General features: G+C 44.8%; 1 protein-coding gene across 3 annotated transcripts in view; it reads right to left on the reverse strand.

Annotated features, from left to right (window-relative positions):
• The window catches only part of EIF2D (eukaryotic translation initiation factor 2D), a 28,976-nt gene extending 11,184 nt beyond the window's left edge, over positions 1–17,792 (reverse strand). For all 3 annotated transcript variants that reach the window (XM_042924989.1, XM_042924988.1, XM_042924987.1), the window contains exons 1-7: positions 17,545–17,792; positions 16,399–16,589; positions 14,760–14,843; positions 14,159–14,249; positions 3,082–3,189; positions 744–997; positions 154–271 (exon numbers count right to left, since the gene is read on the reverse strand). In XM_042924989.1, coding sequence (XP_042780923.1) covers positions 154–271; positions 744–997; positions 3,082–3,189; positions 14,159–14,249; positions 14,760–14,843; positions 16,399–16,589; positions 17,545–17,600 — 902 coding nt within the window. In that variant the 5' untranslated portion in view covers positions 17,601–17,792. The remainder of the gene's footprint in view (positions 1–153; positions 272–743; positions 998–3,081; positions 3,190–14,158; positions 14,250–14,759; positions 14,844–16,398; positions 16,590–17,544) is intronic.
• Between the last annotated feature and the right edge of the window lie 2,172 nt (positions 17,793–19,964).

The following is a 19,964-nucleotide window of genomic DNA, read 5'->3' on the forward strand; positions in this document are numbered from 1 at the left end:
AGGACCAAATTCATTTGCCAGATCAACCCTTCACTCCACTCTCTCCAGAGCATGTCCCTCAACCAATTCTCCCACAGCCCTGTCCTGACATACCACCAAGGGACAAGAGAGAGCCCTCACCCCGGCCGCCAGCCCCCACCACGCCTTCCATACCAGCAGGACAACATGTGGCTGCCAAGGAACGTGCTGGTGAGTAAAGGGAGGTCAGCTTTTCTGACTTGGCATTTTAAAGCATGCAAGAAGCATCGCTGTACCAGTTCATCCATTTGTTCTGCAAGGAAAAGACAAGAACCACATTTTTCTGACGGATACAGAATGCCTAGTGTAGTACAATCCCCTCCCAGCCCCACCCCTGCCTCACCCCCTTAGCCCTGGAAGGAACCCATCCTGGGCAGTGCAGCTTCTGAGTACTGAGCCTTTCAAGAGGGCAGACCCCAGAGAAGAGGTCTAGCCACAAAGTCCCACCCAGCCAGGAGCAAGTGCTTCTCTGACAGAGAAGTCAGAGCCTAAAAAAACCGTGGAAGCCTCTGGGGCTGGAAACAGTCCAAGTGCCAGGACAGACCGGCACCAGGGAAACATGACTGGTGTGAAAGAGACTCCAGGTCAGATGTCAAAGGGCTGCTGAACTACCCTCACCAAAACAAGGACTTTCCTGTTCTCCTAGAGCTGCTCTAGTCAGAAGCATAGCAAAGCACGTTTCCTAAACTGACAGGAAGTGGGTCCTTCTACTCCCAGAGCTATACCTTGAAGGGTCTTGCTGTCTGTGGGGTCTGGGTTCAGGCCCCTGACACTGGGGTCTTCCGAGGCTTCTGATAGGGACTTCTCCTCACACATCCGCTGAACCTCCCCATTCTCCTCCTCTCCCTCCAGGGTCAGGCGCCTCAGGTCTCCCTGCAGGGCGGGGTCTGCCTGGACAGACTCCTTCTCTTCACTGAGATCTGGGGGATCCAGGGCCAGTGGAGCAAGGGAAGGTGGAGAAGACTTGTCTCCAGATCGCCTGGAAAAATCGCATGTCAGAAAAGGCAAGCAGCAGCCACGATATTCTCCAGTCCTACTCAGGGTCAGCTGGGAGTCCAGAGAGAGGAGGAGCCATGGCAGTGGTGTCCAGGAGAGAGCAGAGAGTCTGAGCTCCCATCTAAACTCTATTTCCAGGGCACCACTGGTTGAGCATCCGGCTTTTGATTTCCACTCGGATCGTGATTCCAGGGTCGTAGAATTGAGCCCCGTGTCAGGCTCCATATTCAGCATGGAGCCTGCTTAAGATTCTCTCTCTCTCTCTGTCTCTCCCTCTGTCCCTTTCCCCAACTTGCGTGCGCTCACACTCTCTAAAATAAAATAAAATAAAATAAAATAAAATAAAATAAAATAAAATAAAATAAATAAACTGTATTTCTAATTCTGGGCCCAGAAAAACCCCTGCCTCAGTTTCTTCATCTCTCAAATGGGGAGGGTAATTCTTGCTTCCTCCCTGGCCCAAAGGAATAATAACGTCACTAATATACATCTGGGGACAAGGACAGATCAAAGAAAAAGTAGTTAAAAGAGAAGCCCCCAACAGTATCCCCTTCACATGAGTTAACAATAAAACATTTTGGGGGCGCCTGGGTGGCTCAGTCGGTTGAGCGTCCAACTTCAGCTCAGGTCACGATCTCGCGGTCCGTGAGTTCGAGCCCCGCGTCGGGCTCTGGTCTGATGGCTCAGAGCCTGGAGCCTGCTTCCGATTCTGTGTCTCCCTCTCTCTGCCCCTCCCCCATTCATGCTCTGTCTCTCTCTGTCTCAAAAATAAATAAGCATTAAAAAATAAAAAAAATAAAAATAAAAAAATAAAACATTTTGAATTAAATAAACAGGAAGATGCACAGGTACCTGCAGTACCAGTGTGGGGAAATACAAACCCAGGGCTCAGAGTACTTGTCAAGGAACAAACACCTGGCCTGCTCCACAACTGCAGAATCAGTTGCTTCCCTGTGATGTCAGGGTGCAATCTAACCTGCAGCATGGAGATTACGTGGCTTTATGCCACCGAGTCTCGGGAAGACAGGGAAAAAAGCAACGCCTCGTACAGAGCACGTGGAGCAAGATCACAGAAAGCAAACTCAGTTCTAACTAAGGGTTGCAGCACGTCTCGTAGTAGTGTTAATAGTGAGGCCGGACTCTACATTTAGGCTGTTCTGCTAAGTACACAAATTTTTTAAAACGTGGGCAAGGGGAACGGAGCCGCTGCTGGTAAAACAATTAGCAGTGTGACCCCGACGGCCCTGCTCACACTGACAGAACAGCAGGTGCCTGGAGAACATCCGGAAGCAGCCCTCACATATCCGCTGGCACACAGGCCAACGGGGTGTACCTGCAGCACAGCAGGCTTCGGCCAATTCTTATCAAATGAGGGACTCCGACGCTGGGCTGAAGATGTAAGGATGTGTCTATGCCAACAGGCCACATCACCCAGCCTAAAGACCAGGTAGAGTGCTTTTGAGAAAAGTACTATTACTGTTTTGGTAAAAATGACAAGAAAATAACCAGAAAATAAACTGGTACATGGCTTGAGAAAGCAAGTGTTATGGTGAGAAAACGTAACTTCCACAATAGGGAGATTGGAAATGGGAAATCTGAACAACAAAACTAATCAGGTCATGACTGTGGTGCCTGAAGGTCTACTCTGCTTTGATCTGGAATCATAAGCGAGAACACCGGCGCACTCACTGTAGGCAAGAAGATGCCTAAATGTGTGTGGCAGATAGAACCACACTGATTAAAGCCATATAAAACAAGAATATCCCTGTACTGAAAGGCAGAGCAGAGAGTCTGTAAGGCCTTCTTCTAGGCCCAAGATTCTACAATCCACCTGGAAGATAATCAAAGTTCTCTGCAATTTTTCTCTGAACAAGAACAAAAAAAATTAAACCAATCCATCCATCCATCCATCCATTTTTCCTTTCCACACTAGCAAAGAAATTAATATCTGGACCAGCAACTTGCAGAAGGATGTGGCAGGGACCCAGGCTCTCATTTGTGAATGTAGGCCCTGTGCTCTATCCCCCCAGCCAGCCATCTCTCTGACAGAAGGAACACGGAACCCACCATAAGTGGTCCTGGTAGGTGTGGAGCACAGAGAAGCCCCTTCCCTTCAAGCCTGAAGTGAGCATCTCGGCTGTGGACATGGCAGCAACTCCGACGGCAACGGGGGCTCTGAGAGGGAGGAAGCCAGACATACACGTCAGGGAAAGTCTCACAGGAGGGCACATGTCAGGACTATCTCTCCACACATATGCTAAGAGCACTGCGTTTGCAAGCTGGAAGCAACCACCCGCATCACAGGAGTAAACTCAGTCAGGTCTCAGTGTTCTTCAGATTAACTCTAAATAGGACTTTCAAAAATCCCTTGACCAACATGCCCCTTCTAAGTAACTACTCTGCTGATGTCATCACTGTTTTATCCCTATTATGAATCAAACCCAGGCATGACTTGCAAGCATATTTAAAGTTACCTTTGTTATGATCTCACGGTTGTGAGATCAAGGCCCATGTTGGCTATGTGCTGGGTGTGGAGCCTCCTTAAGACTCTCTCCCTCCCTCTCTCCCTTTCAAAAAAAAAAAATTCCCTCCATTTAATTCCAAAAATATAAATGACCTCCCTTACCTTAAAGGCATAGCCATCCTATGCAGAGATTCAAAAGGAAGGCCATTCGTATGCCATAAATTAGGCCAAGGGAGGCCACAGGGAAGAGAGAAGAGAGGAACAGTGGAACTAACTGGGGAGGTTCCTTCTAAGCTGGCTCTTTATTACAGGGCTCGCTCCTTGTAACCATCTACTAAGAACTGAGTGAGTCCAGTGATTATCAAAAACAATCTCTTTCACAGTAACTACATACACTTCCAAAGCCCAAATGGGACACGTGTGCCAGCCCAGTCCTTAAGCATTTCCCACACACTGCCTATAAGGTCTGCTGCCCGACAGGATCACAGAGAACAGACAAGCCTGGCCAAGGTCACCTGGGCACAAGGGAGGAGATTCAAGGGCAGAGTTCCCAACACCTGAACTTAAGAAAAACGTTTGCTAAGCTGGTGGCTCCACTTACTGTGCCCACAGGTCAATCAATTACTGCCACAGAAACTTTGAAGCTGGCTTCTCTCTCAGTTCCAAAAAGAGGGATCTTTTTCTTCTACCTCTGGAAGGGCCGATGGCTCAAAAACTTCAATCTCGAACATGCTTCATATTTTTAATAAACCCCCCTTCATACCCTCATTCTCTGCCACAAACCATCTAAAGCTACATCCCCACAGACATTTTAAAGGCCAAATTGAGCAGGCCAAATACACGTTTCTGTAGTTTTCTCCCATCTTGGATAGAATCCCGGGGGAAAAACAGTGACACCACTGTCCTTTTCAACTGCAAGTTGTGCAACAGGTAAACAAGGAAGGAAACCTTTCCAGGTCTTGGTTCCAAAAGGTTCAAGGAAAACAGGAGAACATGAGTAGCAACAGTAAGATCTTTCAACGCTGACCCCTCCCATGCCTACAATCTCTCTTTCTCTCTCAAAGAAGCAATGAGAAAAATGAGGTATGTTTCACTCAAGATGCCACAAGGAAGAACAAAGGATTGTATCCAGTGTTGGTGGGAGTGTGGGAAGACACACTCTCCCTAGAGGCGTCAGTAAGATACTGTTTGTGATGAAGACACACTGGAGGCGACCACAAGGTCCACTCGGAGAGGACCTCTTCCATCACCATATAGCAGGTAAGAACGCTCAGCGTCCCTGAGCTTGCTGACCTGGAAAATGTCCCCATGATCTTAAGTGAAAAAACAATACAGATAAAGTGTAATTCCATTTGGTTGTATTTTTAACCTACACACCAAAATCATACGTTTTTATATGCACATATATACACACATTCAAGAAGGCTGACAAGGATGTATGCATCAAATGATACAGTTACTTCTAGGAGAAAAGAATTTTTCTGAACTATTCATATGAATATTCCCTAATTTATTTTTAAAAAGAAGCCGTGGGGTGATGGCTGAACGACTCTATAAAAATACACTACAAATCACTGAATTGTACATTTGGAATTGGTGAATTTTAGAGTAGGTAAACTATATCTCAATAAAGCTATTGGGGCATCTGCGTGGCTCAGTCAGTTAAGCTTCCCACTCTGGGTTTCGGCTCAGGTCATGATCCCAGGGTTATAGGATTGAGCCCTATATGGGGCTCTGTGCTGACAGCATAGAGCCTGCTTGGGATTCGCTCTCTCTCTATCCCTCCCCCATTGCGTTCTCTGAAAAATAAATGATTAAAAAAAAAAAAAGAATTAAGAGAGAGGATGATGACGTAGATGATGGGGAAAAAGGTGTTAAGACAATGAAAGAAAGACCAAGAAAATGTCACAGACAAGATGTGGTAGGGTCCCCTCCCTAAGGAGAGAAAAAAAGAGAGGGGAAAAAAACCACTTCAGGTAATCTGGCTATGCACCTACGTGACAGCATCATGACCTTGTAAACTGAGACTACTTAATCAGACTACATGTTTGTGTGTGTCACCATACATGGAAGACAAAGAAATAGAAAATATATAAAAAACTATGCCATGATCTTCAGGGCTCAATTCTTCAGGTATGAACCTAACTGAGCGGTACTGGTAGGAATAAAGTTGCTTCCTGGAAAGAAAAGCCTCGGTGTCATGACTCCGTGTGAGAATTCTGCTATATTACTTGGGGGCTCGTCCGGGATCTGATGGTGCGTTTCCACCTCCTTCGTCACTGGGGATACAAACCTCAGGGCACCAGCAAAGGCGGCCTCCCCTGGCGCCAGTGGACTGCTTGATCCGCAGGAGACCAGCCCTCCCAGCATGCCGAGGCAAGGACCCCGTGTGTGCCAATGAAACCAATGAGGCCCAGGAACCAGCTCAGGGAGCACTCCTTGTCAGACTGGTAATAACCTGGGTTTGTTTAGGCAGACTTGCCCTTAAGAGGCAGAAGGGGAACCTGATCATCTCCCAGAGTTGCCATAGTAGTTCTACAAGGGACAAAGAATGAAGCTGCAACTCTAAGGTGTTGGGCACTGGGCAGCAGGTTGGAGTTGCTGTGTGAGTGTGTGTGGGGACTTGTCTCTCGTTCATTTCCTGGGTCAATGACTATGATAATTAGAGCCAACTGTCTCTGGTTATTCTATCTCAGAACGGGGACTTTAAGGAATATTCCCAAGAAGCTGCCGAAACTACTTTTATTTTGGGGAAATTCCCTATCTTCTCTGGACTGACACAGACTGCCTAATTCCACTAGTGGGAAACAAAACAAAACAAAAGAAACCTGGAGTCTGCTTCTCTGTCTGAGCTGATAAGATTTAAAACTGGGAATTCTCTTTCTGTGCCTTCTGCTCATACCTCTCCTCTTCTGCCTTCCCTTCCCCCTCCTTTTCCACACCACCTGGGGGGCAGCCTGCATAACTGGCTCCTCAATGCCTCAGGCACCATCAGCCCTTTCTCCCATCCTAGAGGTCTTGGAGCAAAGACCACACACTTCATATTTCCCCACCGGTGCCCCAGGTAAAAATAGACAATGGGGAACAGATTGATTCACTTTTAAATGGACACAGATGGAACATATTTAGTATTTAAATGGATTTAAGTTTGTTGGTTTAAAACAGACGACTCTTTAGAATTATCAGCAGTAAATATATAAAACTTTTTTCTACCTAAGGTTTTCTAAAGGTCAAATAAACTGTTATCTCTGTTGCAATTTGTCAGCAAAAAGGTGACTTAAAATGATGGTTAATTTTGTCTGTCTCAAAGTTTTCATGGGTAATTGTTAAGATAGCTTTCAAAGTCATTGGTAACCTAAAACATTAAAGTTTTGCTTGCATGATAAATTGAGATTGAATTCATTAGATAGCTAACGAGATAAGAGGCTAAAGCACTAATTACTAGACGTAGGTTTGTGCTTCTGACTTGTCACAGAGAAACTAAAGATATTTGGATCTGTGGGAAAACATGCTTTATGATTAACGGATTCTTAAGTTTGCCATCTAAAAAAATTCTGATGTAACATAAAGTACACAGTTAGTTACCACTTAGTTTTCACTGGAGACTAAGGTTTCAAAGAGTTAAAATTCTGCTAAATGTAATTAAAACCGATAAAAATAAGAAAAGCAACTCTGTATGTAGAAAAGTAGGAGATATGAAAGAAAGATATAAGAAATGGAAAGATATTTTTGTTAAAGGTAAAAAAAAAAAAAAAGTAATTTTGTCCTAAATGAGACTGGTTATTTGGAGAGAAATGGCTTGGGATAAAATCTAAACGCAAAGAAAGGTTGTAGAAGGTTCATGAAGAAAATCTTCACACAGAAATTTTATGTGTGGTCAGGATGCACTAAGGTTACAATAAATGGATTTTAAAAGTATACTGGGTTAAGATTAAAACTCCCCCTCCTTTGTTCCAAAGGCTGGGAACATGATGGCAATACCCTTCGTGCCGGCCTCCAAATCCTCCACATTTCTGTTGTTCCTGGTCAGCAGAGGACTGGATGCCCATGCCATATGAGGGAGGGATGATATATGAAGGGCTTTTACTAAGATATGTGGGAGCCATTTTACTAACCTTAGTCCATTGTATGCTGAAAACGGATATCCACATGGCTGAAACATATTTATGTGGGCATTGTTGAAAACAGCAGGGGAATAGACCTTGACTTTGGCTCTTTAACCCCTTCCCTCAATGGCCAATAATCAATATGTAAGTTACTGTTGGGCCAAAATAAAATTAGTGCATATTATGACAACCAGGAAAGTCTTGCTTGGTCACAGTCCATACCCCAAAGGTCCTGCAGGTGGGAAACGGAGGGGTAAAAACAAAACAAAACAAAACAAAACAAAACAAAACAAAACAAAACAAAACAGGAAAGACCAGGTCAGCTCTTGGGAGGTAGGGTCAACCCCGGGTAAGAATGACTACTCTCAGCACCTTGCGAGACTGACAGGGCTTTTGGCTGCCAGTTGCATAGCCAGCCAGAACCCAGGGCCAGGAGATGAGGTTTCTCCTGGCCAGCTATAGGAAATTGAGATAAGGGACAACTTTCTTCCTCTTTCCTATAAATGGGTAATTCCCCAACCAAGGGCATTACTCCTTTGGAATGCATTATGATTCATTTTCTTTTGCACAAAGGCTTGGCCCCAAAACAAACTGGAAGAGGGAACCTGGCCACCAGAGGGAAATATCAATGACATTACTATCCTACAATTGGACTTGTTTTGCAAATGTGAAGGGAAATGGGGAGAATTCCCCTATGTTCATTGTATTTGGGCCAAAACAGACCTAGAGAAGGAGGAAGGGAAGTCTCCCACCTCAACCTCCTCCTCCTCCTCCTCCTCCTCCTCCTCCTTGGGTTCTCAATCTGTAAAAAACAAAAAATACAATTCTGCTCCCTGCTACCCACCTTATCCAGGCCCTCCCTGTAACAGGCATGTATCCCTTATAACAAGCTAGAATGCCAGAAGAAAAAACCTTTATGTTACAAGGTTTAAGACACATAAAAGGAGATCTAGGTAAATTTTCTGATCATTAAGTACATAAAGGCCATTCAGAATATCATGTATGTTTCGGTGTTGATCTGGAAAGATATAATGCTTTTGTTAAACCAGATTCTTAATGAGACATGTTTTGAAAAAAAAAAATTAAGGATATCTAAGATTTGGCCCTTAAATTATGCTAAATTAGTCACTATCTTACAAACACAAAATGAGAGCCTGATGGCCTTCCTGAAGAGGTTGAGGGAGGCTCTCATTAAATATATGGCCATCTCCCCTGACACCCCTAAGGCTGAGATGATTTTAAAGGACATTTTGTCACTCAAGCAGCCCTAGATATTCAGAGAAGATGCAAAAATCAGCTGTTGGCCTTTGAAGGGACCCTGGAGGAGCTCTGATGAGCTGCCAATTGGGTATATTACAACCAAGATCAAAGGAGAATAAGAATAAAAAAACAAAACAAAACAACAAACAGAAAAGGAAGCTTAAAAAAAAATAATCTGAGACCTTAGTTGTGGCCTTATGTACTATGTCAGACCGGACTTCCCAAGGTCCTGGCACCAAGTGCCATTTATATGCCCGTTCAGAGCACTAAAAGGAGAACATCCTCAGAGGGGACAACCAAAATGAAAACCCTATAAGCCATGCCCCTTATGTGGAGACAATCAGTGGAGATCCGAATGTCCTCAGGGACCTCTATCTGTGAGGGCTCAGATAACTAATGTCCCTGGAAGGGACTAAGTGGGGCCTGGGGCTCTTCAAGGTGGCTCCCCTAAACCAACTGTCTATCAGAAACTCAGAGCCTTGGGTAACTCCAGGACAGAGACACAATTATGTGAGTTTTTAGAAGTTACTGGATATTGTAGGCTGCAGATACCAGGTTCAGGAAAACAGTTTGCCTGCTATATCAAGTATTAAAGGAAACTCAATCCCATCTACTCTCCCGAAAAAATAATAAACTGGGGTCTGACTCCTAGACACTGTCTCCAGCCCTTGGAATGATTATAAACAGAGCAGAGTCATTACTATTACCAAACTCACAGAGCTAAAAGATCATTAAAACACAGGATCAGGGGCGCCTGGGTGGCTCAGTTGGTTAAGCGTCCGACTTCGGCTCAGGTCATGATCTCGCGGTCCGTGAGTTCGAGCCCCGCGTCGGGCTCTGTGCTGACAGCTCAGAGCCTGGAGCCTGTTTCAGATTCTGTGTCTCCCTCTCTCTCTGACCCTCCCCCGTTCATGCTCTGTCTCTCTCTGTCTCAAAAATAAATAAACGTTAAAAAAAAAAAAAAAAACCACAGGATCAGACCTTTCTTTTAGGAAGGGACAAAATTTAATCAAATGGCCTAAAGGGTGTTTACTGGAAAACAATTTGTCAAGGACAGTTCTGCAAGTGGTAGCAGCCTGTGAGGTATGTCTTAAAAACAATCCTTTCAACCATAAACTTGCTCTCCCAGACAATCAAGAAACTGGAGGCTATCCAGAAAGCACTGACAATTAGGTTTCAATACTTTTACTAATTGGTAAAGGTCTTCCCCTCCAAGACAGGAAAGGCACAAAAAGTAATACAAATTCTGCTTGTATTGGCAGATTTGGCTTACCTAAAAATTTACAAATTAATCATGGTAAATGGCTGCCTCGACTCTTTCTCTAGAACTCCTGGCTCTTGGAAGTTTTACACCTCAAAATAAAGCAAACTGCTTATACTCAGCGAAACTCTAAAGAACACCTCACAAGCATTAGAAGCTTTAAAAAATTTTTAAATGAAGTTAGGGCCGAACTCTTAAAAATAGAGCTGCCATAATGACTAACTGCTCCTGCTCGTCCATCACCTGGGTTATAAGAGAGTCCCTGACATACGTTGTTTACAAAGGCAGGGTCTCTCCTAGACTGTTTGACAGGTTTGGAAACCGTAGACATTATCTTAAGATACTATCTTGTTGGTCAGTATAATCTTTACTTTGTGTTTTTCTCTTTATGTCCACTAATGTTTATGCTACCTCATGCCTGCCAGCCTTCCTGTAAAACCATACTGTGGGCCACTCAACCGACTCTTGGGTAGACTAACAGCTGTACCCCCACACCATCCCTTATCAGCTTAAAGAAGCCGGAACGGTCATCGTCCCTGTTTCCTAACAGCAGTTACAGGCCCCACTTCAGGGAAGAAATAAATAGGGAAAGGGTTGACATTAGGTAGGGAGAGATAAAGGACCTTCAGGGAGGCAGACTGCAGCTGCAGGTGGGAAGCAAAAGAAGCAGATGGGGTTCTCCCTTTATGAAATCCTTTATGGGTGCCCTCCCCCCATTATCAAGGGCATAAGAGGAGATCTAAATGAGGTAGACAATCTAACACTAAGACAACAGATGTGGGCCCTCGGCTCTACACTGACCACCTTACACCACTGGGTCAGGGATATTACCTGTGAATCTGAACACAGATGCTCACCCCTTTAAACCAGGAGATGCAGTATGGATAAAGGAGTGAAATGTCCAACCCCTAAAGCCCCCTCTGGAGGGGCCCATTCACTGTTATTTTGTCCACCCCTATTACAGTAAAAGTGGCCAAAGTGGGTCCCTGGATTCACTACAGCAGAGAAAAGCTGGCATCTCGAAACTGGGAATGCATTCCTGGGCCTTCAACGCCATACAAGCTGACCATACAGAAGAAGATATCTGCAACTCCAGAGGCTTGGGGAGACTGCAGCCCTGCTTTAGTCACTCTGGAAGCTGACTAATCTACACACAGCAGAAGCTTAAGGAATCGATGGTTTGGTGAAACAAAAGACTGTCCTTATTTTCCAGATCTATTTCCTTACTGTGATGCACTGTCATGTCCTGTTTCTCACTATTATTGTGATTCTTTCTCTACTCTTTGCCATAGGATTGGCCGAGGCCACCCCGGCCAGCTGGAAATGTGGGGAGAGGTTTCTGTTAACACTCACCTTCCTTTTGTGGATAGGATACTTTGATGGTACCAATGCTGGGAAACAATGGCCATGAGAGACTAGAAAATCAGATCCCTACAAACCTTACAGTAAAACAAAATACCCCAGTCCTACTACCGGGGTTTGGCTTCCCAAAAGCTCAATTATTGGGAAAGACTGTCTTGTCTAGTGGGGAAAAAATTCATCACCATCTGTTAAAAACTTAACATGCCTAGGCCAAAGATTTTATAACTCAAATGCCCAAAAAAACCAATGTTGGGGAACCCCAGATCACCGTAAGCCAGATCCCCACCGCTTATCTAACTTCTCTCATCTCCAAGAGGCTGAAGACAATGTCAACGCAGCCATCAAATGGTGGGCCCCAGGGGGACTACACTAGATGTGAAAAAGGAGCGCCTATATAGTACCTCCCTAGTCTGGTCAGGGTCATATGTGCTGGAAACTATTCGTCCATGTCTTCCTGATCCCACTTGCCAGAGGGAAACATTTGGGAGCCCAAGTGTATGGACACAAGGAGACTAAAAGGAAGCAGGGTGCCTTACAGATTGGTAATTAAAAAGATGATAAATGGCCTCCTGAGCATATAATCCAGTATTATGGCCCTGCCACCTGGGCAGAGGATGGGTCTTGGGGCTACCACACTCCTATTTATGTGCTAAACCACATAATCAGACTGCAAGCAGTTGTAGAAATTATAACCAATGAAAATGCCAGAGCTCTTAACTTACTAGCCAAGCAGCAAACCAAAATGTGCAATGCCATCTATCAAATGCCATCTATCTACCTGCTTGCTTCTGAGGGAGGTGTTTGTGAAAAATTTACCCTGAGGAACTGCTGCCTACAGACAGATGATGAGAGGAAAGTCACAGAGGAGATCACAGATCAATGAGAAAGGTTACTCATGTCCCAGTTCGGATCTGGAAAGGTTGGGACCCCGGGAAGTTATTTGGAGGATGGTTTTCAACTCTCAGGAGATTCAAAACCCTCATGGGAATTATCCTCCTAATTTTGGGAGGGTGCTTAACCTTACCCTGCTTAGTTCCCTTGGTTGTACGGTCCGTCTCCAGTCTCACTGAGGCCATGATTTAAAAAGGACAGCCACTCAAAAAAAAAAAAAACAAGAAGAAGAAGAAGAAAAGCAGGGGGGGCGCCTGGTTGACTCAGTCGGTTAAGTGACTGACTTTGGCTCAGGTCATGATCTCGCAATTTGTCATTTCAAGCCCTGCGTTGGGCTCTATGCTGACAGCTCAGAGCCTGGAGCCTGCTTCGGATTCTGTGTCTCCCTCTCCTCTTCATGCTCTGTCTCTCTCTCTCAAAAATTAATAAACATTAAAAAATTTTAAAAACAAAAAAGGACGGCCACTCATGTAATAATGTTATAAAAATATAAACCTCTTGGGGAGCCTGGGTGACTCAGTCAGTTGAGCATCTGACTTCGGCTCAGATCATGATCTCATGGTTCATGGGTTTGGGCCCGCGTCGGGTTCTGTGGTGACAACTCAGAGCCTGAAGCCTGCTTCGGATTCTGTGTCTCCCTCTCTCTTTACCCTCCCCAGCTTGTGCTCTGTCTCTATCTCAAAAATAAATAAATATTAAAAAAAAATTTTTTTAAATATATAAACCTCTAAACCAAGATGATGCTCTATGAAACAAAATAGAGAAGTCTGAGCATCAAAGGTGGAAATGTTTCTCTCCCTAAGGAGAGAAAAAAAGAGAAAAAAGAAAGAAAAAACAAAAAACAAAACAAAAAAACTTTAAGGTAACCTGGCTATGTGCCTATGTGACAACATCCCTCATGACCTTGTAAACGAAGACTACTTAATTAGACTACGTGTTTGTGTGTGTTACCATATATGGGAGACAAAGAAATAGAAAATGTATAAAAAAAATTATACCACGAGACATTCGGGGTCCAGTTCTTCGGGTACAAACCCAACTGAGTGGTGCCGGCAGAAATAAAGTTGCTTCCTGGGAAGGTAAGCCTCGGTGTCACGATTCTGTGTGAGAATTCTGCTACAAAGAGACTAAGAAGCCAACAACTAAATGCAAAAGGTATCCTAGATTCTTTTTCTTTTTTTTAATCTTTATTTTTGAGAGAGAGACAGACAGAGCATGAGCAGGAGAAGGGCAGAGAGAGAGAGGGAGACACAGAATCTGTAGCAGGATCCAAGCTCTGAGCTGTCAACACAGAGAGCCTGACATGGGGCTCAAACTCATGCACCGTGAGATCCTGACGTGAGCTGAAGTCGGACGTTTAACTTTAACCCCTAGACTGGATTCTTGAATGGAAAGAAATTTCATGGAAAAGCTGGGGTAATATGAATAAAATCTACAATTGTATTCATAGGACTGTGCCAATGTTAATTCCTTAGTTTTGATACCTGTACTTTGGTTATAAAAAAACGTTATCATTACAGGAAGCTGGATAAGAACTCTATACCTCTATACTATCTTTGTAACTCTTGTGTAAATGTAAAATTACTAAAAAAACAAAAACAGCAGCAGCAGCTATGCTTGGCCCACATGTATAGACAGCCCCACAGGCTCACTACCATCCCCCAGTGGCCCACTCCACAAGAAGCTGCTTTTTCTTCCTTTAATCCTTTATCCATAAGCTTGGGAAGTTGTCATTTCCCAAACCCTTCCCCAGTTTTACTGAAGATTTTCCCCCAAAGGCACAGTGGACTGACACAGTACCTGTTCCCCAGCAAGGCAATGGCACAGAGGTCACCCTTCTGTACCTGAGGCAGACCAGCAGGGGGCACCACGAGTCCTGGCAGCATCAAATCTGTAGCAAACAAACAAATGCATCACAACCTGTATTCTGCCTCTAAACAATTCCAAGTTCTACTTCATCATTTATTCATTCATTCAACCTACAAACCTTTATCAGGTATCAGCTAGGTTATTCATAATGAAAATTAAAAGATGGCAACCCGAGTATCACACCATTTCCCTAGGGGGGCTAGTGGTCCAACTGAAGCACCAAGGCCAGTTCCATGACCTATCTTATTCTGGTTTCCCAAATTTAGCTTACTGACTTAAAGGACAGCATATGGCAGTTCACAAACTGTTTTCTCATTGAAGTACAAAGTACAAAGCTGATTGAAGCCTTTCAACAGCGTCGTAGACGCCCAGGGACCTCATGGAAGCAGTCAAGAGAGAGATGAAACGCAAACGGGGGAAAAATTCCATTTTTCTACCATATGAACGCAGGAAGCGGGTACATTTATTGGAGTAGTCGGTCCTTCCTAAGCGGGTTTCAGTCGATAGCCAGAATATAGGGAAATCTTCTTACCTGCTCCCCCCACCAGTTTTTCAAGCACCGGAGGCCACGTTGTGAAAGCTGGGAGAAGGTCAGGATAGGACCACAAGGTATACACTGCCCAAAAAGAGACACAGATTTATTGCCAAAAAGTCAATCCCCTGGGGCACTGGCAAAGCCAAATGTGAAGGCCACTTAATTCAGGGACAGTAAAGGAACTCAGCTCAAAGCTAGAGAAGAGGCTATGAGGCCCAAAGAGGGTTCATTCTGGTCTTTTTGTGTGTTTTTTTCAAATTTAAATGTATTTATTTAAATTCAAGTTAGTTAACATACAGTGTAGCCTTGGTTTCTAGGGGTTTCGTTCTTAAAATAGGCAGATTCTTTTTTTTTCTAATATACCTTTTTATCTTTTAATAATCGCAATATAAGCGATTACAAATATACATAAAAATGCTTACAAATCACATAAACATATTTATACCATTATACAGCCATATAAAATGGAAATATGGAAGGATAAATATTAGGGTATCATCAAGAATTTCCACACTTGTGAAGGTGGTAAAACTACTAAAAAGTGAAAAAGTATACATATATACAAAATTACATGTGAATGTAATTTTTAAAAATTATAAATGGTAATCACTCTCTTGTCTTTAAAGCTCTCTCCTCAGTGACTAAGGAAATCTTCTGTGGGTATGCTTAGGAAATAACAGGGAGGCAGTGGGCCCACAGGCTTTGCTATTGGAATGAAGAAGGTAGATTCTTAAAAACCTGGATGTCACCTGAGACTGGGACATTCCACCTGATTGTAGCTGCAGAAATGCGCACAGCAGGTAAAAGCGGGGACAAACACCAAGGAGGATTCCATTTGTGACCTCAGAAACAAGTAGACTAAGAACAGGGCACCAGCCTGTAAACAATTTGGAAATTTCCGCATGTTTATTATTTGTATTCCCTCTGTTTTCATAGTGATTAGTGGTAAAAACCCTTAGATCAAAAAGCGCCTGTGTCCGTACAGCAGCAAAGTGGGGTGGGGGCAGCTGCGGCCCAAGGAGACCGCCCTACGCTGCTGTAGCACAGCTTAGGGCAAGAAAAGCCCCAGTGACAAAGCAGGTGTCAGCAGCTAGAGACAAAAGGACCCTAGATGTCTGAGATCTGTCACAAGGAGAGAAACCAAAGGATCCTGAGAGCCAGACAGAGCCGAAGGAAGAATCCCTGGGGGGTATCTCGATGGGAGTACATCACTAAGACAGCTGGGTACGTGGTTTCATTAACCCAGCTTCTTTCCCATCACAGGATCTTTTCAGTCTCTAAAGAAAATCCTGCTAGTCATCCTTTTAGACGTATTTCTCACATGTTCTGAAATGCCACCCTTTTCGAGACCCCTGCTCCATCCCTAGTTAACCCACTAGGAACTACTATTCCTTCATCTCAGAATATCTCTTGGCAACCACGCTCTTTCTGTATTGGCCCTTTCATTCTCCCTCCTACGGCAGTAAGTTTCGACCTTGAAAGACCCAATTCTAGGGACACTGGGCCCGAAACGATTCTTACGGATGGTACTGGGAGATTTGGCACTTACTGTTTTGAGTAAGACAGGTGAATGAAAGAAATAAGGAGAAACGGATGCCAGGCAAGGATTACAGTAATGGCCATCCTGTTGCCATACCTGTCGGATACAGATTTTTCTCCACTTCGAACAGGATGGGGTTACCACCGCTCACGTACACGGTCACTGCATCCCCTCTGTGAGCATACAGTTTCACAATGTTGAGCTCCTCCTTTCCAGGTACCAACACAGAGACCTGATCTGTTCCTAGAGTGGGGAAAGCAGCCATCACATCAGCCCGAAGCTTTCTCCTGCAGAAAGCAAACCAATGAGTGGTATGAATCGTGCCTGGATGCATTTTGAGAAATGCAAAGGATTCGGAAGGACTTACTATCAAATCAAAGGGCCAAGGAAAAACTGCTTTATGATGCCCTACTCTCCTACACTCTTCCAAAACATCCTATTCTCTTTCACATCCCATGTCTCCTCTATTGTCACATATTCTTGGGGGCAAGACTTTCCATTTTACGAAGAAAGAGGGAAACTGCAGTAACCAAGTTAGCCTGACTGGAAATTCAGCCCTGCCTTCCTGACTCTATGCCTAGCCCTCGCACCCACTCCCTTCTCTATATGCTTGGCAAACCTGTCCCGATGCTTAAAAAGCTATACCAGGGCACCAAGAGTGACAACTATAGAACACGGGGTCCAAAATTCGCAACGTGCTATCTGCGTTTGCGACACTGTCTGAACAGATACAGGTCTCCTCAAAACATGTCCCGTAATTCTCCCTCACCTCTCCCTCCATCTGTCTGTCTCTCCTGCCAGAAGTAATCACTAGACACTGTTCCTCCTATCGTTGTAGTTCCCGGTTCCCCATCTGATTTCTCCTCAGGGACTCTAAGCTCTTAGGAGAGTGGCACCCTGTCTGTCTGTCTTTCTTCCTTCCTTCTTGCCTTTGTTTCTTTTTTGGCGCCCTCCGCAATACCTTCTATAGATCGCAGTCAGTAAGCGCCGATTGAAGTACGTTTTCCTTTAAACGAACGACAATATCCAAAAGATAGCCTGGGAGATAAATCAGGCCTCCTCTCCCTCTTCACCCTCAAAACATGTCTATTCCAGCCTGGTCCCCTGGGGTCCCTTCCCCCGCTGGACCCCTCGGCCTCCACCCCGGGTCGGCTGAGCTAGTCCAAAAGGGCTGTGGGCCAGCCGGGATGGAGAAATGGCTGGGTGTCCTGGTGGGCGGAACAGGGCCCTTCTCTCCCTCACCTGTCCGACCCCTTGATGGCCGTGTTGGACTTGACCCGAAAGGCCTTGGCAAACATGTCTGCTGGAGTGGCCTGGGGAAGAGAAGGAGAGCACAGACGCCAGGGGCCGTCAGGAACGCGACAACGCGGCACCGTCCCGACCCGCAGCCCTGGGGGCAGCCATGCTGGGGCCCGGCCGGGAAAGAGGCCCGGCTGGAAACCCGGGCCGCGCAGCTTCGCGGCTTTGGCCGCTGCCGAGACCGCGGCCGCCCCTACAGACAGGACCCGGAACTGAAGCAGGGAGGGCGGGGCCCGGGGAAGGCGGGGCGGATTCCCGCTCCGGCCCTGCGCCTGCGCGACTGGCTGGCTCCTGCACGCCTGCAGGGGTCCCGCGGTGGCTAAGGTGCCTCTGTCTATTGCCGCTCAGTAGGCGTTAGGGCGTCTTGACTTCCCTTCAGTTTAATTCAGCCCCACAGAAGTACGTGACCGTTGTGTTTTATTCGTTTCGTAGCCCTCTCGAATGGTTTTCTTAACGGCTTTGTTTGTCTTTGCATTTAATTGCACGCTAGGAAGTCTCCGAATTTTCTCTTTTGTTTTAAATTTACATGGGGTGATAGCAATACGGGGAATCCGCCCTCGTCCAAGGTTTGCGCCTCCTGTTATGAGTAAAAACACTACAAACAATTTTCCAATCTGTTTTAAAATATTTTTGACCACCTGTAGGTAACTTTTGCAAAGCGTTATTGCATTTTGCGTCAGGTGTTATTTGGGGGAGCGGAGGGTTTTCCAAAACTAATTAAATTATTCACGTTGCTTATTAAAAAAAAAAAAAAATCTGTGAGCCAGGTAGGGTCAGGTTATGGCTTGGCTTCTCCCTAGCAATATGATCCTGGGCCAACGCTTATTCTTTCTAAAACCCTTGAATTCTCTGAAAGATGTGGATGGAGTACCTACGTCATAGGGTTTCCATGAGAAACGATTGAGGTAATGAGTGTGATGTGCTACACAGTGTTTTGCAAATTTCCAGTCATATTTTTCAAAACTGACAGGTGTGAAATTTTGGGTTTCCCTGAAAGGGACTGCTGTGTGCCCTGGAGGCATGGATTTAAAGACCTGGGGTCTTGGCTCCTACTAGGTTAATTTTTGCGCATGGGAACGGTTAAGGGCAGAGTGTCCATCCACCAGGAAATAAATACTAATTGCTCGTTCGCTGACACAGTTACACAAAGGAGGATTTCACACTGCGCGTCCAAAGATTAGGTCTCCCAGTGTCTGCCCGCCACCAGGATTCTTACAAGGGCCCCTAACGTGGCCTGGGGCCAGGCGCAACTTGGGCTCCTCCTACCCTTCTGACCCAGGAGGCCTTTATTCTCAAGCACCCCAGCGACAAGGCCAAGGTCAGAGGAGCCCAGAGGAGGGCAGTGCCAGACAGCCTTTTCCCTTCTGGCTCCCAACGCAGCCACATGTGGGGACGCTTGATCCAGACTGTGCTGTTGACCAGTGTCTACCGCAGCACAGCTACTGAGGCAGCCTCTGTGCAGGGAGCTGAGGAAGGCTAGTCAAGAGAAGATTAGAATAATAAATACGAAAACAGCAAGGTACAGATAAATGTGTAAAATCACCTCCCTTCTATATATTGAAAAAAGGAGATTAATAAACACTGGGAGGATGACAGAAACTAATAAAAATATAACTTTATTAAATGAGGAACAGATAAATGATGGAAAAAGCTTACTCTTCACAGAGCCTTGTCATGTGACTTTGACTTTTGAAACATGTAGCTGTTTTTCATATCTAAAAAGTTTAGCTTAATAGAGGAAGAAGCATGATTTAAAATTAAAATATGAATGCAAATAAATGTAAAACTGTATTAAGTTGGGAAGTGAACCAATCTGGGATAAGGATTATTTGAGGTCATTTTGGAAGAGAGTACTTACATTCAGAGTTGAACATCCTGGGACAAAATAAATGCAAAGACATTGTAACCTTCATTCAGTAGGTTACCTGGTAGTAGTAATGTTTGCATTAAACTTTTTATATTATTTTTGCAAATATTGAAATATAAGAATATGTGAGTAAAGAGAAGAGACAGAAAATGTACTAGAAAGTTTTTAACCCTGTGTTATTAAACTTGAATTGTAAGATCCAATAGGAGCAAATGAATTTTATTTTTTTTTAATTATTTTTTTAACGTTTATTTATTTTTGAGACAGAGAGAGACAGAGCATGAACAGGGGAGGAGCAGAGAGAGAGGGAGACACAGAATCTGAAACAGGCTCCAGGCTCTGTCAGCACAGAGCCCGACGCGGGGCTCGAATCACAGACCGTGAGATCATGACTTGAGCCGAAGTCGGACGCTTAACCGACCAAGCCACCCAGGCGCCCCGGAGCAAATGAATTTTAAATTTCACTCTATTTCAGTCTTCTGACAAGCAAAAAGAC

The sequence above is a fragment of the Panthera leo genome, chromosome F3, assembly GCF_018350215.1.
Source record: "Panthera leo isolate Ple1 chromosome F3, P.leo_Ple1_pat1.1, whole genome shotgun sequence".
NCBI lineage: Eukaryota > Metazoa > Chordata > Mammalia > Carnivora > Felidae > Panthera > Panthera leo.